Source organism: Danio rerio, chromosome 12 (genome assembly GCF_052040795.2).
Source record: "Danio rerio strain M-AB ecotype USA chromosome 12, GRCz13ab, whole genome shotgun sequence".
In the NCBI taxonomy this organism is placed as follows: domain Eukaryota; kingdom Metazoa; phylum Chordata; class Actinopteri; order Cypriniformes; family Danionidae; genus Danio; species Danio rerio.
In genome coordinates, this window is record NC_141032.1 from 28812269 (window position 1) to 28839826 (window position 27558).

General features: G+C 34.8%; 2 protein-coding genes and 1 long non-coding RNA gene across 5 annotated transcripts in view; 1 reads left to right on the top strand and 2 right to left on the bottom strand.

Moving 5' to 3' along the window:
• The window catches only part of acsf2 (acyl-CoA synthetase family member 2), a 40970-nt gene extending 14077 nt beyond the window's left edge, over positions 1–26893 (bottom strand). Inside the window, exons 1-11 of one of the 3 annotated variants that reach the window (NM_001045419.2) lie at positions 26779–26893; positions 25521–25712; positions 24114–24309; positions 21516–21644; positions 21383–21436; positions 19190–19308; positions 18933–19095; positions 18146–18241; positions 17220–17371; positions 15518–15609; positions 15303–15379 (exon numbers count right to left, since the gene is read on the bottom strand). In NM_001045419.2, the coding sequence (NP_001038884.2) occupies positions 15303–15379; positions 15518–15609; positions 17220–17371; positions 18146–18241; positions 18933–19095; positions 19190–19308; positions 21383–21436; positions 21516–21644; positions 24114–24309; positions 25521–25630 (1188 nt within the window). In that variant the 5' untranslated portion in view covers positions 25631–25712; positions 26779–26893. Of the gene's footprint in view, positions 1–15302; positions 15380–15517; positions 15610–17219; positions 17372–18145; positions 18242–18932; positions 19096–19189; positions 19309–21382; positions 21437–21515; positions 21645–24113; positions 24310–25520; positions 25988–26778 lie in introns of those variants that run through there. The other 2 variants (XR_015503586.1, NM_001139438.1) reach the window with 2 other exon arrangements.
• chad (chondroadherin) lies at positions 1389–14519 on the top strand. The gene is given in 4 exon segments (NM_201063.1): positions 1389–2247; positions 6063–6226; positions 8730–8875; positions 13089–14519. Coding segments are annotated over 3 exon segments (1092 nt in total). The 5' UTR covers positions 1389–1461; the 3' UTR covers positions 8872–8875; positions 13089–14519.
• Positions 7545–12572, bottom strand: LOC147834486 (uncharacterized). The gene is made up of 2 exons (XR_015504195.1): positions 11067–12572; positions 7545–11014 (listed from the first exon to the last, which is right to left on the bottom strand). It is a non-coding gene; the product is annotated as an uncharacterized LOC147834486 (long non-coding RNA).
• Positions 26894–27558: the final 665 nt, after the last annotated feature.

Genomic DNA, 27558 nt, shown 5'->3' on the forward strand with positions numbered 1-27558 from the left:
TTTCTGCGTCAGAGGGCGGGGCCTCAGGTTTGAAATCTCCCGGGTTTGCGCGTGCACGTGAATAACTTGGTTTCGTTCGTACGTCATGGCGAAACACCTAATGAATCGGTATCAAGGCGACTCGTTTGAAGCACTATGAGTCGACTCTTTTATAGATGAATCAACAATTTTAAACACTGTATTCTTACAGATTTAAGCCTTAGCTGGATACTTCACTTCACTTAGAGCTGTGTTACACACTACATAGAGGGGAATTTTCAAAAACCCATAATATGGGCTCTTTAAGCAAAATTGTATTCTGTTTGTCCAATAGGTGGTGCTGTTCTCAATCCGATATGGTGCGTTCAAGTGTGTGGTGGCATTTTAGAGAGAAAGAAATGCTAGTTGTATGTCAAGGATGACCAAAAAACTTAAATTGTCAGACTGTCAAAAAATGTATAACACTGGAATATGTAGGAGCCAAAGAATAGAGACATTGATATTAATTTCTATCAATTTAAATACTCCCTGAATTTACAGCATATTTGTCAAAGATATTTGTAAGCATATTTGACTGGTGCTGAAAGCACATTTATTGTACTAAGAATACATCAAAGTATTGATAAAATATAGTATATAAAGTAATAGTTCACCCCACAATGGGAATTTATTTACCATTAACCCACCCTCAAGTGGTTTCAAACCTTTATGGGCTTCTTTACTTCGTTGAACACGAGAATATATTTTCAAGAAAGTTGGAAAGTTGTAACTATTGACTTCCATTGTATGTCAATGGTTAAAGATTTTCTTCAAATATCCTCTTTTGTGATCCACAGAAGAAAGAAACTCAAAGGTTTGAAACAAAAGTGAGTGAATGAGGAAAGAGTTTTCATTTTCGAGTGGACTATGCCTTTAAATAAAATAAAAAAATGGCATTTTTTGACATTGTACAATGACATTGTACAAAAGAACTGACAGGAAAAATTGGGTACAAATTTTAAAGACATAATTAAAATGAATAAATCAATAAATAAATAAGAATAAAAAACAGTAGATGTAAATAACCAGTAGATGATGATGTGCCGAAACAACCAATGTAATCTCAGACCATGCTTAGATTCATGCGTTTCAAGTTTGGCGGAGAAGAACTAGTTTAAGTTTGAAGAGGTGGATTATTGACAAAACTGAAAATGGAGAAAACTTTAACATCAAGTCAAGAGCAGAACAGTAATATAAACACTACTGCATTCAGCTTCCTTCCCTCCTTTTCTCTGACACACATACCTCTCTCTCTCTCTCTCTCTCTCTCTCTCTCTCTATGTTGCTCACCTCCAGCCCTCTCGCTCTGCTCTCCCACACACTCCCTCTCTTTACTCTGAGGCTGTGTGGACCACTTCAGCTGTCTGTATATGTTCCTGCCGCCACAGTTTCTCGGAGTAAAGCAGAAACCAGACCAAACATCCAGACAGCAATAAGCTCAACATGTACACTTTTCATGTCTTACTGGTGCTAGTGTGTCTACAGTTTTGTGCTCACACTGCTTTTGCAGCTCCAACTCAGTGCCCAAGCCAGTGCCACTGCCATGGGGACCTGCAGCATGTTATTTGTGACAATGTTGGGCTAAAGAAGATCCCTCGCATATCTGAAGCCACGCGTCTCCTCAACCTGCAACGCAACAACTTGGGGAATCTACCAACTGGGGGCTTCAGTGAGATGAAAGGGCTCATTTCTCTGCACCTGCAGCATTGCCAGATCCGAGAGCTCTCCGGCCAGGCTTTCAAAGGGCTCAACAAGCTCATCTACCTCTACCTGTCTGATAATGAGATCAGCACCATTAAACCCGGTGCTTTTGAGGATCTAACAGAACTCACCTATCTCTACTTGGACGGCAACCAAATCACAAGCCTTCCGAAGGGCATCTTTTCCCCCATGATCAACCTGTTCATCCTGCAGCTCAACAACAACAAGCTTCGAGAGCTGCAGCCTGGTACTTTCAAAGGTGCTAAGGATCTCCGCTGGCTTTATATGAGCGGCAACGAGCTGAGCTCCATACAGCCTGGTTCTCTTGATGAAGTGGAGAACTTGGCCATTCTAACCCTGGACCAGAACAACCTGTCCACATACCCTCTCCCGGCTATGAGCAAGCTGCGTGTTGTGGAGGAACTCAACCTCTCCAAAAACCCTCTCAGCCTCATCCCTGACCATGCATTCCGAAGCTTCGGACGCTACATGGAGAAGCTCCATCTAAATGACATGAGCCTGGAGAAGGTAAGTCAGTCACCAATTATTTTGCATTGTTAAAAATGTCAAATAAAACATGAGAAATCAAGATGCTGCCGGTAACTTGAATAAAATGTTGGACTATAAAGTTTCGGCTAAATAATTGCTTGCTAGTGTTGGATTTTTTGGAAGCTTGGCATTGGCAAACGAGCTTTGCATCTCAACAAAGCAGACCTTGGCAATATACTGCAATTGGTAACACTTTACAATAAGGTTCATTAGTTAATAAAATGAACAACACATATACAGCATTTATTAATCATAATTGAACATTTACTAATGCATTATTAACATCCAAGTCCATGCTTGTTAACATTAGTTAATGCACCATGAGTTAACATGAACTAACAATGAACAACTGTATTTTCATTAACTAACATGAACAAATACAGTAGTAAATGTATTGTTCATTGTTTTTTCATCTTAGTAAATGCATTAATCAACATTAACTAATGAACCTTATTGTAAAGTGTGACCCTGCAATTCGTTCAGACTAAATCAACTATGTAGTCTGAAAAACTGATGGAGATTTACACAATTTATTTCAATAAGACTTTTTTTTATTACAACAACAATAATAATAATAATAATAATAATAATAATAATAATAATAATAATAATAATAATAATAATAATAATAATGTCACATAACATTATGTAAAATGTAAGAATACAAAGTATTGGGATTTTTGTTTTAAATTAGCAAAAGAAAAAAAAAAAATAATAAATGCAAATACAATCCACCCCGCCATCCCCCATCCATACAAGGTATAATTGTCACAAATTCTGCCAAAACATTTCTCATTTTGACGTTCCGTAAAGATAGTTAAAATGGTTGATGGTAATAATAAATAAAAACAATCATTTCTAGAAATGATGCACAAATAAATTATTTACAAATATGATAAAACATTAAATTAAAACAATTAGCATAAAATAAGAGAAAGAAAGAACAACATAAAAAAAGACTAACAAAACTAACAATAATTATACGAAATAATCAATTATTAAAGTCTAACAGAGTTAATCCCAGCAGGCACACAACATCATAACACATTAATATTAGGATAGATTTAGGTTGTGGCATCAGGTGACCAAAATTCAATGTCTAGACAGCGTCTATGGACAACGTTACTTTGAAGACCAATAACGATGTCAAGTTACATTGATATTTGGTTGATTTTAGGTTGTGTTGGGAAGTGACCAAAATACAACGTCTGATAGATGTCAGTGATAACGTCCACATAACGTCATGGTGTAACATTAGACGTTGATATACTTGCACATTGGACATTGATGTCCACCTGACGTTGAGTTCTGACGTCCACCTGATTTTCATTTCCAAACAAAATCCAACGTCCCCACGACGGGGTACAACGTCATTATGACGTCGCGTTGATGTCCTGTGCCTGCAGGAATGTGTCAAGAAAAGGGCCCTAAATTTTGTCTGACAGAATACAATATTTTCTCAGGAGTACAAAAGCTAATTGATCCAGTGTTTTTTAAGGGGGGTTATCAGATTTACATTTTTAAAGGATACATTTTTTAGCTGCAGTGCTTGCAAGCAAAATAAAATAGCTTTTGTGGTAGATCAATTGAAGTGAACTGATATCACCTAGAATCTAAATTTTAGGATCTGGATCAATTTGATTATTTAATATTTTAGAAGATGTTGCAATGACAAACTTCCAGAATGCCTCGATAAGACTTATGATATTCTGCTCATTCCCTTCATACTTTCAGGCCTTAAAAAAAGTCACATGTCCTTTATGTAAGGATGCACATGTGCTATATCAGCAGGATATTTCCCTGTGGACTACTAAATGGCTAATGAAAGCATTTAAGAGATACATTTATCTTTTCCTTGTCTTTGATCTGACTTCCAAATACACTGCACATGGACTGATGCTAGACTGATTTATACACTGCATTGATGCATCATTTCATACACTCATCCCATCATACACTACATTTATAGATAAATAAAAGTTATTCAACTAAAAAATAACATTGTAAATTGCATTGAAATTATAATTATTTAAAAAAAATCTATATTATGTAGGGATGTAACAATATTGTAAATACTGTCATACCGCAATAGTAATTTTCAATATTACCGTAGGCGCATGACTCAATAAAACTATATTTCTGAAAAGTTTGCTTAGGCAAATGAAGCGAACAGAAGGTAGCGGGAACTACAATTCCCATCAGCCTAGGCGTGACCATCATCCTTTGCGGTCTGTTGTCACTACAGATCCAGTAATGCGGAAATGGAGGGTGCTGCTAGTAGCGGGGAAGAAAAAGAGCTGGAAATGATCGAACCTAAAGCGGGTTTTAAATCGGATGTGTGTAAGCATTTCGGTTTCTTTCTAAAAAGATATGAAAAAGGAGAAAAGGTGACAGACAAAGAAAAAAACAGTATGCAGGCACTGCCAGACTGTGGTGAAATATAAGTCGGAATATACGACTAAAAACAGTCATGGGGACTGCAGAACACAGCACACTTGTTAGATTGATGCAGACAGAGAAAGAGACCTCTATTTCACTCATGGCTTGTCCTTTCAAGTGGTGGAAAGACAATGCACAGCGTTACCCACTGCTGTCAACCTTGGCTAAATCATATCTCTCTGTCACAGAAACCTCAGTCCCAAATGAGAGGGTTTTTTTTTCTGTTGCAGGGGTGAGTGATTTCTACAATACTAAATTGAAACTTTATTTTTTTTATATGGTTTAATAGTTTTTTGTTATTAAAATGGAAAAATTGGAAGTTCCTGTTTCGAAACTTACAGATAGATGGCTAATTTGTATGTCATTGATATGTTCAGTGCTAAGATAAATAAACACTTTTGGCAAAGACTTCGAGTCTTTTCATTAGTTTTGTTTTTCCTGTAAATTATTCAATAAATACCGTACCGTGCCATTCATACCGAGGTATTACCGCACCGTGAAATTCTGATACCGTTACATCCCTAATATTATGTAATGCATAGCACATTGCCTCGCCTCAGCCACATGGAGTTGGTCAATGCTGTTTCTGTGATAGAAAAAGGAAAAAATAACCCCTCACCCCTCACGTGTGGATATTTTAGGGCCTATTTGCTTGAAAAATGTTATTTTGAGTCCCGTGTTTTTTCCTCTTGCTCCGAGCACCATGTAAACAGGTCAGTAAGGGGTAGCAGACGGGTAAACAGTCACAGGGTGTTCCGTGGCCCATGAAGAGAAGTATTTTTAGGCTGTCGTTGCTTTACTTGAATGGACAAATAAGCCCTTTGCGAGCATTTCTGGCAGAGGAGCAAGGTTGATGGAGAAGTGGACAGACAGAAAACGTGAAATCAACCCTTCTAAGCTGGAAGTTATCCATCGCCTCAAATTACCAAACTCTCCACGTCTCCAAGTGGAAATTTCCAAAACGTCCCTTTAATAAGTCCATCTTTTCTATGCTTGCATAACACACCCACACACACTGTCTCTACAATGTCTCAAGCCCTTCAACCGTCGTCATCCTCCTATAAAGCAGACACCGAGCAGATCTAACACCTTGGTGAAGTTTCTAGCAGTCTTACAAATCCTTATGAAGTTTGATGGAGGGCTGCAAGGAGAGCGCAGACAGGTTTACATAACCCTGGAAGTCATGAGAAAGGCCTTTCATGAGGGGAAAAAAAGCCCTCAGTTCAGCCTTCACGTGTCTCCTTCAGATATTAAAAGTGACTTTGAATGTTAATTCTGAATATATTCTACAGTACATGCATATGTTGTGATGTTCATAATATTCACACATCTATCTGTCCTTTCCCCCTATCTAGTTTTCCAATGCTGCCTTTGAGGGAGTGACGGCTCTCAAATCTCTGCATCTGGAGAACAACAAGCTGAGGTCACTACCAAACAGCCTTGAGTTCAGCACCATCCAAAACATCACTCTGTTTAACAATCCCTGGAGCTGCACCTGCCCATTAACAAACCTCAGAAAGTAAGAAACAACAATGTGTAACACTTAATATAACAATATAATAGTTTTTTGATGACAATGAGAAGTTGTGCACTAGTCTACATATGAAAATTCCACCAATACGAAAACAGCATTAAGCATAGTGTGCCAAAAGATCTTTACTTCCATCCACTCCCATGAAACATTATGTATAACGTTATCAAGTCAATCTTCCTATGCTCTAAAAATACTTAAAGGAACACTCTGCTTTTGCTTGTTAATCCAATGTTAAGTGTGACGTCACATGAAACGGCTTCCTAGTCCAAGCGCTCCATCAAACAGAATGGGGAGATAAACATTTACAAAGCGATGTAGTATTTTCGAAAAATCACCATCACAGTATCCATCCATGCCTACTATCCGATGCCCAGAAAGTGGTTAATATTTTAGAAATTGTTAAAATATTCATGTCCAGAGACTTTGTGAAATATTTGAGACATTGTGTACACCATGATTGTATATAAAATTCACTTTAATGTGTGATATGACTAACAAATGGTCATAAATAAATTTTTTCTTAACTCAAATAAATAGCGGCTTGGACATAGAAACAGTTATTCATGCATCATGACTTAACAAACGGATAGGTCCAGTTTACAAGTCACGTAGATTTAAACAGTTGAGTTTTACCATTTTTAAATCTATTCCGCCAATCTCTGGGTCGTGCACTTTTAGCTTAGCTTAGCACAAATCACTGAATTGGATTAGACCATTAGCATCTCACTTAAAAAAAAATGAAAAAATAAAAATACAGTTTGCACAATTTTCCAATTTAATGATTGACTCTTTTACAGTTACATCATAAACTAAGTTGCATTTTTTAGGCTTTTTTGACTAGGAACTATAGTCTAAATCTGGGGTAATAATAGGGATGCATTTTTTGGAACCGATTCAATCCAGATACCAAAATTCCAAGTACTGACCGACACGGATCCGATCCGAATACTGCACAGTTTTTTTTTGTTGTTTTTTTTTTTAAGCATAATACAGTTTCAATAGTTCTGGTGATAAACTCAAATCTTCTTTAGTAAAAATAACAGACCTATAGGCCTATTGTATATGACAGATGTTATGACATTGATCTGTTGTGGTCCAGCTTATGTTTCCTTTTTTAATATTAATATTTTTCTTTGAAATCTGTAATAGGCTACCACTACTGAACCTAAACATTGGTATAAATAACCAGCCTTTTAGCAAAGCCTGATGTTTTCCTGCATGTTTGACGCAGACTAAACTAAACTTTCTGAGGCCAGTTTTACTTAATAAACATTCCCTTTTCTGTTAATGACAATCCATATTGTGCCCAGCAGTTTCACTTTTATTGATTTAAATCAACTACTTTGACCACAATGATGGTTTACAAACTATTCACAGCAGTAAAAGTATTCCCCTCAGAAGAATAAACTCAGAAGGATGAGAGCACAGAAACTCATTGTAAGAATAATTTTCACAGAGCGGCGCAGGTCACATCAGCCGGTGCGTGAATAAAGCTCTTGATGCATTACTGAGACAGCGTGCAGCACTCAGGTATCTGTGGACACTTAAAAAACTTTGGCCTACTTTGTGTGTAAAGAGCAAGTAATAACCTTTTCTACCCCAGTGTTGTGAATCAGTCTGCTGATCTAACAGAAACAGCGCAACATGATTTAGAAACAGTAATGAACTCCTTGCTGCAGGTCAAAATGAACCAGTGTAATGCAAAACTAAATGCATTTCTCCACTGATTACTTATATCAACAGGACTAAATAGTTCTAAAGAAAGATTTTTGTGTTGTCATGAGCGCGACACGCAATTTGAATTGTGAATAAATTAAAAATGATTGACAGGCGCAGCGATGGGAAGCACGGAACTGAACACGAATTTAACCACTTGAATATTCATCTGTGTTTCACATTAAACTACAGAATGGCTTTAGAACACTTGTTATATGGTAGGCCTACATGACAATTCCTAGTGCCTTATAATAGACCACCTTCATGGCTTTTGTTGGCTTATAAATTACACAGAATATAGCGCACGTGCAAGATCGAATTTGGATTGGTACCAGCTGGCCGATACCCGATCCAGCAAAAATATGAAGCATCGAACCGATAGCTGATCCAAGTATCGAGATCGGTGCATCCGTAGGTAATAGTCAGTAGGCATTATGATATTATGTAACAATTTTGCCTAATTTTGACTGTTTTCAAGCACTGTTTGTTTTATTTTTTTTTGGCTTAAAACATTTCAACAAAGCCTTTTTTTATATACAAACTATGGAAAAATGAATATAAAAACATATTTCTGATACCAGCACTTTCAAAAAAAAGTGTGTAGGCACTAATGCACTCTATAAATAACTTTAACAAATATCCATATGGTTATTTAGTCATTGCTGTACAATATCTGCATTCACTCTACTAACCTATTAATTCTTTTAAAGACCCCATATATTTTATCTATACAGCAGCTGATAAGACTTGGTTTAAATGCTTGGAATTGCAGATGGATGGACACTACTCGTAATCGCCCAGATGCAGTTTGCGCTTCACCTGCCAACCAGAAAGGAAAGCAAATAAGAGACAGCACTGCTTTCACCCGCTGCAAGGGAAAAACAAAGAGGGCCAGGAAGGGGACACGACTTTGAGATGGTGAGCTACTTCCACTCTCACATACTAAAGATTGACAGCTGTAAAAATGTAGATTCCAAATATGCTGTTCAAAAAAAAGTTTTCTTAATGTCCTCTAGAGCGTAAATATACAGTACATACAGTGGACGTATTATTAAAGGCTGTTTCTAGGTGCTTCTATAAGTATGTTGACTGTGTGTCTGTAACCAGAGTTGTAAGTATGTATAAATATTTACATGTGTATAAATAAAATAGACCCCATAGATGATTTAGCTAAACTAACAAAAAAAAAAAAATATGAAGATAGTAGCTAAAACAACATTTTGCCAGCGTATAATTTAAATCATTACGCATGAAAACACAAGCCAACACAATCACACCTGAGAAAGGTTATTTGTTTTACTCTAGAATTTAAAGGGATCATGAACTGATTTGTGAAATGAAAATATGACAAAATCATGGGTTACTGTTCTCGACATTTCATTGCCTAAAACAGCTCATACTGAAGCAAGGTTGAGAAGAGCCACTTTTTACATAATAAATCCAAACATTAGATAAGACTAATACTAAACTTAAGAAACTAATTTTACATTTAATAAAGTTCCAGACTAAAGTTCCAGACTACATATAAGAACTATCACATGGATTCATAGTGGGTAGGATTTTCAGTTAGACCAATACTAAAAGGCAATGCTTTGCAGATTACATTGGGCACAAAAGCAATGTCACATCAGAACAATTACAGTTGTTTTTATAGTTTTAAAATAGATTTGATATGTCAGTTTTTTCATATTTATATTTTATGACTTTTAACATAGATCACAGCAGTGTCCATCAAGGAAAGATGTAGGTTGTCAAACCACATGCAGATGTTTACGTGTCCACACAGCTGTCCTTAGCCAGCATGCACTTTTAGAGATTTACACCTACAAGTACCCAAATTTAAATAGTAACAGTTCTTGACCCCAGTGAGTTACAAGCATAAATTAGGTATCATTAGAAAGAAGACACTTTGAGCTTTACTATGGTCCATCTGGAGTTTCATTCCCAAAAATATTAAAAGCTATACAATATGAAGTAATGACAAAAAAATGTATTGTGTTAAAGGTTTGTTTTTCCATATACAAACACAGGAAAACATTCATGTAATGACCAAGAAAAATATGCCTTGAAAGCCAAATGCCTCAGGAATATTTCAAATTTCATGAAGATATCATTCAAAATAAGATTTCTGCAAAAAAGAGACTATATCTGTGTCCTTCTCTACTTTACTGTCAGAAGCATTTTCTCAAAAATGACCTTCCCAAACTGAAACAGTAACAGTTGCTGATTAATTTGGTCAATATTCACATTGGCATCTAATTGTAGAAGCAAAGAATTTACAATTTGCAAATATACTAAACTGTTTGCCAATCATACCAGAGGATATTCACATCCAGGTCTATAACCCGCTAAACTGCTCTTTAAAAAAAACAATAAAAAAAAGAGTGCAGGGACTAAAATCACTGTTTAGGACAGAAACCAGAAGTCAAACTATAAAATGATGATCTATTAACTGTTTACTGAACGCAATGTCCCAGACCGGTTTATTCAAAACTATAAAACCATAATCCAGACCCGAACAAAGTCCTGCAGGTTTTAGACCCACACCCAAACCTGAGGGCTAATATCCAAACCCAAACATGGTTTATGTGGTCAACAGAAGTCTTATAAATGAGACCACAGGATTGAGGCTGCAGCTAAAATCAAAAAACCGAGACATTAATCACAGGCCTCAATATGACAACTAGTTTCTTTCCACATGATTTGCAAAAATAAATAAATTAAGAAGAAAAAAACGGTAAATAAGTAGTCTCAAGGGCTCTCTGTGGTGAATGGAGCAAGACATCATGCACTGCTCTTCCGTGATCCTTATGAAAGACTCTTTCATCCCGAGACACTCTTGAGATTCCCTACTCAAGTGCTACCAAAAACCCTGAGAGACCACTGAGGATGGGATCAGCAACAGTACTTAGAGGTACATTCGACATCTTAATAAACCTTACTTTATATTTAATAAAACTTAGTACTTTAACTTAAATAAAGCAGCTTTGAATCATAATGCAAATTCTATTAATGACCAAAAAATCATGCTTGTATGTGTATTAGTAGACATTTTGTCTTGAAAACATTAACTTAAAGCCTTCTGAATCATACATTCAGCTTCAATTACCATGATATAATTACGCCAAATTTTTATCTCTTTAGTTTATTTACTAAGATAATTGCATAAAATGTCTATATTTTGTATATTATTTGTATTTATTACTATCAGTATTAATAAATTTTTTGTGTCTGTCCTTGCATTCTGGTCAACACTGCTTCATACATTATAGAGGCATAACATTCTTCAAAGCACTGATAGAGAAAAGTCTGTAACTCACTTTAAAAGATTTCAGCTGTGTGCAAACTATTTAGGATACAATAGTAGATTCATTATTTGTAATTTTAATTAATTTGTCATTATATATATATGTAAACTCAGTTCTTGTAATATTTAACTGAATCTCTCATTTCATGCTTTAAAAGCAATAATAAGATGAAAATACATTCAATTCTGTTTTATATATGCCATGTGGTACCTCATCTGAGGTTAGCATCTTTGCTAAAGCTAAAGCTCAAAATGGTGGAAAGTAGCTGTGTCTCACTTCAGAGGCTGAGTCCTTGGAAGTCCACACAGGCTAAACTGAGCATTTTGAAACAAGACGATGTAGCCTACTGAGGACAGATCTTGTCACTAGGCCACCGTAACAGCTGCTGTTAATAAGCGCTGATAAAATTTGTAATGACTTTTTTTCAAAGTGATTTTAAAACTTATTTAAGGTGATCTGAAGGCAAAACAAGATATACAGAAGCTGGAAATGTATTTCCTTTGATCCATACATGTCCATAGAAAAACGCAAACTGACTATAAAATCACTCTTTAGTAAGACATGTCATGCTCTTTTTTTATGTGTTTAGATATCTAAGAAAATAAACCCAATTTATACATTTAAACCGGAGTTTTCTTTTAAAAACGTCCTGGCATTATCAGCACGCAATGAATGTTGGGACGTTTGAGGCCGCGGAGGATCCATCGTTTGTGTCCTTCATTACCTGGGAAACGAAGGATGCAGAGGCTGCGTTTAAAAGAGCCTTAGATTTAGACCTCTGAAATAAGACACAGTTGGTGTTATTGTCAACTCTTTTGTTTAAAAAGTTTATTTTACACCAATTTCTGTTTACACTTTTTTTACTTATATCTTTAAATTGTATTGTATTGTATAAATTGTTCTGCGTCTATTATACTCTATTATTCATCAGTTATACTTTAGGATCAAATTAAAACATACCATTATAATCAGTGTTTGGAAAAAAACAAAACAAAACTACAAGTTCTGAAAGAGGTCAAGCTTCAACCAGGTAAGAAAAAGTAGCACAAAAGTACCATAATGGATTACTTAGCATAAAAAGTAACTAAGTAATGCAACTAGCTACTTTTTTGGAGAGTAACTCAATATTGTGATGGATTTCTTTCAATAGTAACTTTCCTCAACTCTGATTATAATTTTAATCAGATGATCAGATTTTAGTATAGGATGCTTCCTTAACTGTTGTTTTCTTTCTGCTGTCATTTCTAGTGTGTGTTTATTTTGTTAGAGAAAAGCATGCAACACATTCTCCCATCTAAACGTCACTCTCAGCAGAGTGAATGATGATTGTTACTGGCATATTTCTGCAAAGGCATTTCCAACTTGTAGCTTTTAAACATCTCATTTGTGTTATATGAGGGGAAGTACAAGAAATAAGTTAGTTTGCAGTTCACTAAATGGCCATTAGGGTCACTAATAACAAGTATTTCTAAATTCTACATGATAATGCAATTTAATAAACAATTCATCCGAAAAATGCTCACTTCCCGTAACTTCTGCATATTTGCACAGAGAATTGAGAGGCTAATGCAAACCGTAAGTGTTTCTACCTCTTCCAACATGAAAGCGCGAATGGTAATACTATAATCATGGTCAGGATATGGGTTTGGCCAACTGCCTTGTGGTAAAATACTGTCTCTTGTGCTTTTTCCAACCTATCCTTCATGTTTCTGCTGATCTCTTTGTCCTTTAGTTTGTTTGTACTTTTCCATTTTTGGCTTCATGTCCAGAACATCAGAAGTCCAAAACTGAACTTGGCACTCTATATTTGTGTGTTCCCTCAGGAGGACAGGGAGAAGAATAAGAAGCCTGTCCAGGTGTCAAGACTTCAATGTGTAGAAAAGGGAAAGAAATGCTGCCTTCAACATTGGGACTGTCTATTTCCTCTTTCACTCTTTTTTTTGTGTGACATATAGATGCGCTGACTCAGTTTATAGTATATAACGTGAATAGCATACATATGTTTTCGCAGGCATTAATGAAACACCCAGAAGGAGCAACTGTGTACACCGCAAAGAAAATATGCCTCAAACTCTAAATATGCAATGATATGTATAAATATCCTGGTGACAAATCTAACATTAGGACAGGACTAGTTCCTACAAAGCAGAAAAAGTTGACTTACGAGAAATGATGGAATTAATTTGTATTGTTTTATTTAGCAACAGATTTGTTTAATTGACCCTGACCAAATGTTTGAAGTCGATTTTGAAACAATGTTTAACTCCATGACAAAGCATTTCAATTTAATTATATACACTTCTACTTTTAAATTCACATGAAATCAGAATTGTATTTTTCAGCATATACTGTAAATGTAATATGATGCACAAAACATCTAAATATGTTTTAGCAGACTGTTATTAGATTGAACAGACTGGACATTCAGACTGAACTTGATATATTCGACTGATTTCATTTTAAACTCCGATTATTAAAACACTTAAAATGAGACAACCATATATAAGCACAACAGAGCATTTCATCCTTGGCTTTACATGTCTCATCATGACTTCTTGCAAGGAATTTTTCTGCCTTTGTAAACATAAACCTAACCTGACCGTGACTAAAACTGACACATATTCAAGATGTGACCCGACCTGACCTCTTTCCTTACATCTCTGACCTAAGTCATATGCAACATAGGCCAGGAAAAAAAGCATGGACTCCATATGTCCATGTATAATGCAATGTAAACACTCTACAGAGGTACAATATGCAGCCAGTCATTATCAAAAGCACATTATGTTTATAGGAATTGCTGTATTTAAAATAGATGTGAAGGATGATGCAATTGCCACAGAAGAAGAGGATTTACAAAGAGCAGGTAAAATTACAAAGACAAATGGATGTTCTCCAGTCTACTGTTATTAATTTGTGATTACAATGATTTTATGCTTAATAAAACACATATAAAACACCAGTAGTAATGCTTTTTTAAGAGAATGAGAACACTGCATCCACTAACAAGTTGGAACAAAACATCAGTACAACTGGATATTTGTTCAGATTTTGTTACTTTCCCCATACCCTGTTTTTAAAGGTATAGTTTGTGCAAAAAATGATAATATTTAGCTTCTTAGTGTGAAGTTTGAATAATCTAGAGAACCTGTTTCAACTATAAAGAACCTTTTATGCAATTTAAAAGGTTTTGTGAATGTCGAAGTTTCAATATGCAACTATCAATCACAATAAAGCACATTTATTTTTAAAAAGGTAGTGTTTGGTTCTTTCTATAGCTTGACAGCCTGATTGTATGTAAGAAAGATGTATATTCCAAAAACACCTAAACACCTACAGTTAAATTTTTTGCTGAACTATTCCTTTAACAATACTTTTGAAAACAAACAATGGTTGTACATAAACTAACGTTCAGAAGTTTGGAGATTTTGAAAATAGGTTAATTCATTTATTCATCAAAGATGCATTTAATTGATCAAAAGATATTTAAAAATATGCGTTTCTAATAAATGTTTGTTTTTATGAATCATACAATATATATATATATATATATATATATATATATATATATATATATATATATATATATATATTAGTTCGAACAACTTTATTAAACAGCATTTTAACTGATAATCATTAGAAATGTCTCATGAGCACAAACTTAATTTCTGAATAAAATCAACGTTAAAACTACTTAAACTAGAAAACTGCTATTATAAACATTCAATATTACTGTTTAAAGTGTATTTTAATCAAATTTGTCTTTTAAATCACTTAATTTTGATGTATGGAATGTAAGATGCATGGCAAGTCAACTAAACACACTGATTTTATCAGAAGAGAATGAATGCGTTTATGAAAGCTAGAATAAAAGTTCCATAAACTGAGTGGATCTGAGCTCGTTCAATTCATAACAGAAAATATTGCCAAAACTGCTGCTAAACCAGTAATGTGGAAACCTCTGTCTCCCTCTAGTGATTTGGACAATCATTATCAGAGAATTTGAAATCATTTTTTTATTATAAATAACTACTTACCACCATTTCCTTAATACCCATGACATTTAGGATTTTACGCATGACCTCAGGAGGACAAGGAGATCCAGCCGCAATACCTGACAGTACACAAAATTACATCTTAGCAAAATACTGATGGAAGTGCACAATGTACTCCTTGACAAATGTGTATAAGTTAATTGATAACTTTCATTTAGCAACACTTTAGATTTTATAAAAACATTTTATTGACTCACCACCCCGAACTGATGACAAATCAAACTTGGCCAGGTCTGGCTGTCCGAGCATGTCGATATACATAGTGGGGGTACCGTAGACAAATGTACACCTGGTTAAACAGTTTGTGTCAATGGTATTAAATGAATTGTATTCAATTGTATACACTTCGTTTATGCATGTCATATATGACATTTAAACATTACCTAAATTATACACTGCTGTCTTCTTTATGTTCCTTGTAATTTAGTTATGACAATATATATTCAGTACAGTACAGTATGTCCGATAGACGTGGAACAAAGTACCAAGATTTATCATTATTGTCTAAACATAGCAAGAATCAGATGCTTTGTTTCTAGTGAAGATTTAGAGAAACTTGTTCATGCTTTTATCAGTAGCAGGGTGGATTACTGTAATGGACTCCTCACTGGCCTTCCCAAAAAGACAGTCAGACACTTGCAGCTCATCCAGAATGCTGCAGCCAGAATTCTGACCAGGACCAGGAAATCAGAGCACATCACACCTGTCCTCAGGTCTCTACACTGGCTGCCAGTTACATTCAGAATAGATTTTAAAGTATTTTTACTGGTCTATAAATCACTAAATGGCCAAGGACCTCAATACATTACAGATATGCTCACTGAATACAAACCTAACAGATCACTCAGATCTTTAGGATCATATAAACTAGAAGTTCCAAGAGTTCAGTCTAAGCAGGGTGAATCTGCCTTCAGCCACTATGCCCCTTGCTGCTGGAATCAGCTTCCAGAAATGATCAGATGTGCTCCAACATTAGGCACATTCAAATCAAGACTGAAAACACATCTGTTTAGCTGTGCCTTTACTGAATGAGCACTGTGCTGCGTCCGACAGATCGCACTATTATGTTTTTCGTTTTCTTTTTCATTCTTTTATAACCTATTTTAACTCATTTTAATTTGTTTTTATCTGTTTTTAATAATTTTTATTGTCTGCATTTTATTTTCCTAAACTTGTCTTTTTTATTCCTGTTTATGTAAAGCACTTTGAATTGCCACTGTGTATGAAATGTGCTATATAAATAAACTTGCCTTGCCTTGCCTTGCCTATGGCAAAGGACAAATGTGTGACAGTTGTAAACTCACAAATTCATTAAATATAAAAAAAGAAAAAGTAAATAAATAAAAAAAAAAATATATATATATATATATATATATATATATATATATATATATATATATATATATATATATATATATATATATATATATATATATATATATATATATATATATATATATATATATACACACACAGACACATACACACACACACACAAGCACACGCGAACACGCGCACAGTGAATCACCCCATGATTTTTCCTGGTAAATATATTTATAGAGCTGTTAACATTAAATTGACCCAGATTTTGGTAAAAACACAAACAGGTTTAATCTTAATTATCCTGGTAATGTAGGTGTAGTATTAATTTACACTGGTATCTGACAAGGGTTGCTTTCTAACTAGTGAGAGATTTCAGCTGCTGTCTGGACTTTCCTTGCCTTTTTACACCACCCTTTCTTCACGTGTTCCATACTTTTCCCCGTATCATTTTTATTACACAACTTAATTTCTAAACTAATTAGTTTTGTGTGTGTGTGTGTGTGTGTGTGTGTGTGTGTGTGTGTGTGTGTGTGTGTGTGTATATTTTTATATACACATACTTTCATAATAGCTTACTTCTCTTTCTCTATTGCCCGAAGGTTGGCACGTCCATCATAACCGGTTGATGGAAAAATCACTGTGGTGCCATACAAAGCCATGATTACACCACCACCCACTGAGCCAAAACAGTGATACAGGGGCACCGGCAAGCATATCCTCACATTTTTCTGTAAAGACAGTGAAGTTGCAAACGTATTATAGTTACATACATATTAAACATACTAAAAATAAAGATTTAATAAGACTTAATAAGAAACATTTTAATTTCCTCATAATAGTCTCAGCTGTTTTCTTGAAATGTCTAAACAATTATTTATTAAAGAATCCAGTTCTCTAAGAGCTTTTTTTGGCCTGCTTGATTAGTCAAATGAACAAGTCGGTTGTGATTGTCTGACTGAATTGGCAGAGTCAGAGTAAAAATAAATAAATAAAATATCCTTAAATACATGAAATGTTCATGAGATCATCACTGAAAGCATCTTCTTGATATGCCAACAACACAACATAACTATCTGGTCTGTGTCAGTTCTAGATTAGCCTTAGATACAAGTATATTGTTTGAAAGCAGGTCAAGTAGATGTTCATGGAAAGGCTGGAATTAAGCAAATTTGTTACGAAACTAAACAGATTTGTGCAGAAAGTATGACTGAAATTACAGATGACTTGTTTCAGGCAATTCCCAAATCAAAGCTGTACTTTCTTTTAGTGAACAATAATTACATTTAATTTTGGTGAACAATTACATTTACTGTTCTGATTCACAAACAGCTATATTACACCCTCTGTGGACAGTAATATCCTGCATTTTGTCTTCTTAGACTAGAGATAATGGCATCATGTAAAAATCAGCTTTCTCAGACTCCCCTAGATAAAAGACCATTTTATAGAAACAAGCACTGCTTTCACTGTATTATCATTGTTTGTTGGTCACAAGCACCCACCCTCCAGTTGTAGCCAATGCGCATGCCAGTGAAATAAGCATTGTTCACGATGTTGTGATGAGATAGAGTGGCTCCTTTGGGCTTTCCAGTAGTTCCCTAAGAATCATAAAAATACAACACAGTTACAATACCTTTAGAGTGTTCCACTTGTGGTATTTTAAAGGGACAGTTCACTAAAAATCAAATCTGTCAAATATTTTACATTTACATCATACAAGCCCACCTCACCATTAAATATGTCTCTTTTTTCAGTTGAACACAAAAGGAGATATTTTGAGGAATGTTTGAAACTGGAAATCACTGGATTGCATAATATTTTCAGTTTTACTACTATGGACGCCAATGGTTCTGGTTGCAGCACTCTTCATAATATCTTCTTGTGTTCAACTGAATAAAGAGACAAGTCTGGCAACACTTGAAAGTGAGCAAATTTTCATTTTTGCGTGAACTGTCCTTTTTTTAATAGACTGTACAACCAGATATAAAGCTGAAATGTGTTGTTTATTTAAAACTTTGTCTTCAGAGCTAACATTTTTAAGTAATATCTCTAAAAAAACTTTCAATGTTATCACTCAAAACTTTGGACAAAAATGTTCTGTTTGTCCACTCAAAAGCAACAACATTACCTCAACCAATGGAGTGAATTTTCACTCAACTGCCATTCAAAAAGGATGTCTGAATGTTAAACTGCTAAAACTAAACATTGTAATATAATAATGGTGAAAGTGGAACAGTAATGACACACTTAGCTTTGTACAAATAAAACAAATAAGCCCGGAATAAGTACCGAAGTAAACTGAATGTTTATGGGATCATCGCAAACAAGTTTCTTCTGTAGGTCTTGAAGTTGTTGATAGTGTTGGCTGCTTCCTGCCTGCATCAGATCTTTCAAAAGGAAAGATCCTGGCTGCTGACTGTCAGTCACGATCACAGTATGCAAGTCTGGAAGTCTGATAAGAAAACAAAAACAACAAAATGGCAGCTCAATCATCCTCTAGTCCTTAATATTGATTATGTATATCTGTCTTATTATATCACTGGTACCTTGAACTCTTAATTCCTCCAGGTGAAGCAGTCTCCATCTCTGGACAAAGCTGCTTTAACATGTCACAGTAATGCTGGGATTTGAATTTAGTTGGGCAGACAACTGCATTGCACTGCACCTAAAAGAAGCATTCAGCCATTAATAGTGCACAAAGGTTGTCTATTTGAAAAAATGTGACTATTTGAGTATAAATGAAGCCAACTACACTCTTATTTCTCATAATTATGACTTAAAATCTCACAGTATGATTGTACATATCTAAATAGTGACTTCATTTAAATAAATTTGGGACTTTATGTGACTTTACATCTGTATATATTGTGACTGTCTTACAAACATAACTTGAAAAAAATAGCTCAATTAAAAAAAATGAAACATGAAGCTAGTTGTTTCTTCAATAGAATATTAAAGAATTTTTTTTTTTTTAGCTGAGAATGTTGTCTTTGGTGATTTATAAAATGCAAGTCAATGACATCCAGCACTTAAGGTTTTTTTTTTTAAAGTACACTCAAAACTTGTGTTTCAGACTGTAATGAATGCACTTTGAACTGTCTGGCAATGGAATGGATAAAAGGTAATGTTCAGCCTATTGTAAAGACGTTCAGGTTGGTCGATTAGGTACAGGGCTCTTAGATGTTATAAAAAGGTATTATTTAGCCAAACAAACAGTTACAAAAAAGCTGAACATGAATACGTTTTATCTACTATTTTCATTTTGTTTTGTATGTTTAACTCCCACTGACTTGCATTTTATAAAGTCTTAAAGACAAAAATGACCAAGTTTTCAGCTAAAAATATTCTTTGGATGGTATGGATGGTATGAAGCTTTGTGTGCTAGGGATTATTTTATCCACTCTGGGGTGATTTTGAGTCTCAATTTGGCCAAAACGTTCACTGTGTTTTAGCCAATAGAATGATTTTTGATGACAACCCTTATTTTGAAAACTCTCAATTTTTAAAAATGTAACAATACTCTGGGCAAATTTACTACCCTTTCATTATGTTCGTGGCTGTTTTTACCCCATTGTCTTCCATTAAAATGACATCTTTAATAGCGAAGCCATGATGACACCATATAATCATGCATTCTTAATTGTTTCTGGTTTTCCTTGTTGGGAAGAGGTAACATGTTTGATTTTTACGGTTGATTATCTGTTGCAATGCAAAAAAAGTGCAGTTTCTGCTTTATATATGGAAAATAGTGTGTGTGTGTGTGTGTGTGCATGTGAAAGAGCGAGACATTTACGCACTTATCTTAATATGTATGAGAAAATCAAAATAAGTAGCTCAGCTCTCAGGACTTAGTAAACATAGTAAGTGTATTTATGCACACACATACACACACACACACACTATAATCTGCTGTTTTTGTCAATAGAGTTCCATATAAAAGACAGAAACTTTTTTGCACAGGCCTATCTGGATGGTTAATGCTGCCAACTGATGATAAATAATAAAATAACACATTTGACCTCTTCTCAACAAGGAAAACCTTCAACAATCAAAAATGCACAATTATATGCTGTCATGACTTTGCAATCTAAAATGTCATTATAATAGAAGTCAATGGGGTAAAAACAGCCACAAACATAACGAAAGTGTTGTAAAGTAGAACAGTACACAAGAGTTAAATTAGGACAAAATATTCATTACTGGATGAACTATCCCTTTCATTTTTCACAGTGGACACTTTATTTCCCACAGTCCAACCATGTATTTCAATGATGCAATCTTAAAGGGATAGTTCACCCAAAAATGAAACTTTACTTACCTTTTGTGAGTTTCTTTTTTCTGCTGAACACAAAAGAAGATTTTCTGAAAAATGTTAGAAACTTGTAACCGTTTCCTTCCATAGAAGAACAAAACAAACACTATGGAGGTCATTGATTACAGGTTACCAGCATTTTTCCAACATTTGTTTTTGTGCTCAACAGGTTTGTGAAAAATTTGGGTTAATAATGAGAGCATTTTCAATTTTGGGTGAACTATTACTTTAATTCTCATAAGTTTACCTCAATTTCTTAATTTTTAATTCACAGTCACTTCATTTCAGACCTTAAAACTCAAACGCAGGCTTCTATATAAATCTGACCTAGTTTTTAATCTACTGCAAATAAAGCCAAAAAAGTCAAAAACAGTCCAGAACATTGATAGTTTGTTGTTCTTATGTGCATGTATAAACATTAACTTACCTTTCTGAGAGCAAATTCTACCTCTTGCAATTGATAAGCCGGGTTCACCGCAACCTGTTCAATCACAATCCACTTTAGCAGGCTAATTCAATATTATTGATAAACCAAAGTCAAAACGGTGAAAAACGCTCACCAAAATGATCCCTGCTTTAGCTGTGGCAAACTGCATCAGTACCCATTCATAGATATTTGGTCCCCACATCCCTAATCGATCTCCCCGCTTCAGCCCAGCCGCCAGCAGACCCGCAGCAGCCTTTTCCACCTGAAATCAAAATATATACCACATTTTTTACACTGAAAGACATTACAATTGCTTAACATTAGCACATCATATTTTCCAAGTTTATGGTTAATCTAAGACACCCACTCTTGCAGATTTGCATTTGATAAAATCACCACTTTTTGTACAAACACTGCAAAAAGTCATTAGCTACTTTACCTTAAGAGTGAAAATCTGACAACTTAAAAAAAAAAGTGAGCAAACCCGTTGTAACTTGAAACTGTTTAAATGGGCAGGTTTCAAGATGGCAGCTTAAAAAAAGGCTCTGTGTAGTGTCACATTGTCAGATTTCATTGCAAAGCTCTCAGCAGGTTACATTTTTACATGCTCAGAGTTAGAGTTCTACATTGTGAGCATAGATGACTACTTTCTGAGGCAATCAGAAAATATGCCACGTAAAAAACACAGTTTACCAGCCATGAAGAGGCTTACACATGACCCGATGGTGCTAAGCCAAGCTCAACCACAAACCCACTGTCGGACGCGGTTGCAGAGATTACAGTTAATATCTCTAAACTCGTAGATGAAAGTGATCAGATGATTTACTTTATTTTTTTAGAATGATACGCATAGTTCATTTACTTATGTATTATAAGAGAATAGTTTTTCTTCACTTTTCCCATGTAAACTAATCCAATTACAAATATTAAATACATCGTTGTTGCTCATTTGGGTAAAAGTATCTGTTAATCTGTTTCACAACCCCACAACAATTTTTTCCCCTTGGAAAGTAGCATGATGTACATATTTTCCAACACTTAAACATTGGGAGTTTTGATGGGAACTGTTATATTTCTGTCAAGAACAGAAATAATCTTTCTGGTTTAAAATATGCACATTTGTGCTGAGGTAAAACGCTAATGTGTTCTTGTAGACTCCAAAAAAATAAAATGAAACACACTGCACTATAAAAAACTGGAGTATCCGCACTGAAAACTTGTATTGAGACTAATGACACTGGTTTGTTTTAACCTTTTTTATGCTATGCAATGCATTATTGCTCCTCTGTAAATATTTAACTTCTTGCAACATTGATACACTTTAACCCAAAGAGCAACCACACGTGAAACACCTATCTGTGCCAGGTTGTTCATTTCAGGCAATTACAACAAAATCTTGCCTTCAGTGTTATCCTGACAATGATTTAATGAGTAAGAAAGGTCAAAATTATTGCAGGATAATCCCAGAAAAGGTTTTATATCCACTCAGTGACTGACACTCTTGGTTGCGGTTCACGAAACTACAGTATATACTGTAGGTCAAAGATGAGAAGTAGTTTATAAATATGCATTACAACTTAATTTCCCCCCTCCCTGTACATTAGAATGTGTTTTCTGCACACAAAAAACATAATCCTACACTATTATCATAACTTGGACATCCACTAAAATGCCAACCAGCCATTTAAAGATCAGGGTGCATCCCCAAAATGTTAATTAAATGTCATTTTAAATCTTTCCACTTTGCTATTAACTTTCAAACCAGGTTTTACCCATTTTGTAATCATTTAAAATTAATAGATTTAGTATGAGTATATAGATTTAAGATTTAAAAGAAGTACATATTTATTTATTTATTTATTTATTTTTAAGAAGTACAAAGGCCTCTCGCATAGCGCCAATATGAGTTTTTTGCAGGTATATTTGTGTTTAGTTTGAGCAAACTCAGAGTTGTCAGGGTCCATAACTTGTGTTGCTTTTGATCGTTTGATTTGGTTAAAGATCACAAAACAAACTGGATCGATCAGAACAGCATATAGCACCTCCCAGCATCCACATTAAACCATTTTACACTTAGTGTTAAATCTAGACTTATGTTTATTTTGAGTGTTGTGAAACCACCCAAACTTAACCAGGTAGGAGTTGTTTGGTTATGTCAACCTGCAACCCAGAGTTTGTTCAAATCATTTTGTGCAACAGCCCTCAGATCAGAATAACTACACTGTTATATTTACATTACATGTTACAGTGATATTTAAATAGATCTCTAAAGCTGAATAGTGAGAGAAAGTTATCTTACCCACATTAGAATTTTCTTCAAAAGCATTGTATAAAACATGATACACTTTACTATAACTTTCTATATAAATTCACTTTGGACATTTTATTTGATGCACACACCAAAATGGGTCTTCTAATCTTTGACCTGTATAAAGAACACTCTATCCTACACAAACAAATAGGCCTGTTGAACACAAATGGCAACATAGTTTATCTATTTTAACTCCATGTTTCACATGGAATCTGTGGTAAAGGCATTTTTAGCTCTGATTAATAAAAAAACTGCTTAGGAATGTGTACTTTTTTTAATGATATTATTTTAGGATTTGGTCAAGATACCTTATTCCACACACTGCCCTTTTGACAATGTGGTTTTCCTCTTTCCCATGACTGAGGAGCGTCAGTTCTCCAACCAGTATACTCTAGAAAAGCCAGAAGCAGAAATACTCACGTCTTGGTAAAACTCAGCAAAGGTCTTGCGTATTCCATCCTGCACAAAAACCATGGCTTCACGGTCTGGGTAACGCTCAACTGTAGCTTGAAGACACTGGTCCACAGTACTGGACTGCAGTGGATGGGAAGAGAGGCCATGGACATAGCTTGTAGTCAGGGTTGGGATGCTGGGTGGATTATCCACATGAATGGCACTGGAAGGGGGGCAAGAAGGAGAGTGTGTGTCTATACGAGATGCAGATATACATTTAATGGAAAATAAAATACAAAAAACACAACTAAACTAATTTAACTATTTTTTGAAAACTGTGACTCTGCTATTAGACTCATAAAGGAGTTATTGTTTGTAATCAGCAGAGAAGGTATTACAGGTTTGGAACAATGTACGTTTTATGAATTAATAACTTAAGACATAATCAGCTCCCTGATGGCAGTTTTAGTTTCATATTTAAATATGTATGTTGACTTAGTATATACAGTATATTTCTGACTTAGTATATTTATTAGTACTTGTACCACAGGACAAAATCAGTCACAAGCCTGAAACCTCAATAAACAATGTTTTAATTGATAAATATATATATATATATATATATATATATATATATATATATATATATGTTAGTACTCTTTTAATATCTAGAGGGTTTATAAATATTATTATATTTATTTAGATTATTTATATTGATATAAAAAACTAAATATATGAAAAAAATGCCTTTAAAGTTTTCCAAATTAAGTGCTTGGCAAGCATATTACTAATAAAAAAATTAGTTTTGACATATTTGCAGTTGACAATTTACTAAATATTTTCATGGAGCATTATCTTTACTTGATATTCTAATGATATTAGCAACAGAAGAAAAACGTAGTAACGTTACACAAATAGTACATCCAAATATTGAAATGAAGGCATTATACCTGTATGATCATTATATAATCAAAGAAAAATCATTCAGTCATGTTCAGTCCATCAATATATATAGATGTGTGTCTGTTTTTGAAAAAAAATGGACAAGTGAGTGTTGGATAAGGGAGGCATTCAAAACAGGCGGTGCTGGGCGACAAACTCAACCACTAACCATAATAGTTGCCACAAGTCTGGGAGACCATCTGACAACATTTAACCAGTTTTGTTTTGTTTTTTTAGCGGATGAAACTGTTAATCTTCTCACTACAGAAACCCATTCATCTGCTTTGCAATGTCAGTTAAATGGTTAAAATCATTACATAATCACTAGTCAGCAACTGATTTTATGCAGTCCATCGGAAGTCTGAGTTATTTTCGAGATTCTAGGAATATGGAGACACAATGCCAAAAGCAGATCTAAATAAAGCAGTCTGCCTCGTGTCTGACAGCTTCCGTCAGACAAATCATAAAATATGCATGTTTTATAGTTCTTACCAGCTCTGTTGGGAAGCAATGAAAGGAGTCCAGGGTCTCTGCGGAAACTTCAGGGTTTTGCAGAAGCTCGCAGATGTTCGTAGATTAGTCAGAAGAATCTTAGAAGACATCTTTCTTTCAGCTTCGCCTTTCTGATTGAAGTAAACTTTGAAGAATCTGAGCGCAGCTTTTTAATTCAGAAACTCGATGCGACTGCAATCAAACAAACAAAAACACGTTTCCAAACACATGCAGGCGCATTATACGCTAAAAATGCAGAAGCACTAAAAACAAAGCAGCCCCGAATTAACTGCAATCAACTAAATTACGAGTTCACGACTTTTAAGCGGAGCCGAGTGCAACTGTGGTCCCAAAGTTCCCAAAAGTTAATCGTTGATCCACAACAACAACACTTGAAGTTGTAAGACGAGCAGCTGCACCGGAATATGAACTGTAGAGGACGCAAACCCGATCACATCAGGAAGCTTAAAGTTCAGCCATACATTAGCTTTACATTTATTTAGCCTACACGTTTAATCTTTACAGCGTTGAAATTGAATTTTTAAAGCAAATGATTACACTACATTTTTTCTTTCTTTTTTTTCTTTCTTTTTTTTTGGAGAAATGCAAGATTCACAATCTAACATATACATCATATCACACTCTTGAAATTTGATGGTGCTCTGATATACTGCATGGTCTTTTATTTGAATTATATGGTGAGTGGAAAATATATAGGCTCACATATTTTACTATATTATACTACATTTTGTAGTTCTCAAAAACATTATGATTATGGTCAAAGCATTGAAAAGGAGGGGCGTGAGTTGTAAAGGAATGCAAGACGTCGTTGAACAAGACCCAGTACGCACCCCCACGCACAGTCTGGCTGATTCAATCAATTATATATATATATATATATATATATATATATATATATATATATATATATATATATATATATATATATATATATATATATGTATTTATGTGTGTGTATATATATATATATATATATATATATATATATATATATATATATATATATATATATATATATATATATATGTGTGTGTGTGTGTGTGTGTGTGGTTGAGCTTGACATCTGCTAACATTTAATTTCTTTTTACTTTCTGTACTAGTTTCGCTTTTACCTACTATTCAACTACGCTAAATTTTGTTTTGAGAAAGTCGCTATGGCCACACTATTGAGCACCTTCGTCGTCGCATACGTTAAAAATGTATTTGAAGGTTTAGTTGAAATTAATAAAAATGTTACCCTGGAGCATTCTCCTTGTTTTCCGTATAATAATGTGCTCCGTATTTCAGTTATGAGTGAAAGGAAAGCTGTTCCAAACAATTCAGGATGTGAAAGAACTGTTTGTGAATCATTCACTGAATTGAATCTGAGCCAACTGGCTGGTGACTACAAGTTGATTAGCGTCAATATCCCACCAGTCTGTTAAAGGGTCATTTGAAAACCTTGTTTGGAATATTTTTGCTGCAAATATAAGGTATGTAAACCAGAATACCATGAAGACTATACATTTCATAAATTAATAATTTGATTCCCCAGAAAGAGAGTGCTAATTAGACGCCACACTCAGAGGGCTTAAGCACTGTGAAACTGAGCTGCTTGGGTAGACGTTCCCTGCTACCAAGCAGCCCCTGGTAGGACACCTGACCCACTAGCCAGTTGTTAATGTCTTCCAACCTGGCTCTGGCTGCCAGTTGTCAACTGCCGGGTAAAATGCGGCTGCCACTGGCAGGTCATGCTACCCGACAGTTGGACACTGGCGGCTGCCACCAGCCAGTGGCAGGTCACGTGACCCGCCACTGGCGGTTCCTGCCAGCCAGTTGAAGATTGAACCCCTACTGCGTTTCTATTCTGTTCAAAAAGTCACGATGCTTTCCATTAAAAATATGAAACAAAAATATTACGTTAATAATTACATCAACAATAACACCACAAATAAATAAAAAATGCCATTATAAATTAGTTAACTAATTTAGAGCGGTTCAATCGCGTGTTTAATATCATACAGTCTCGATTTGAAAA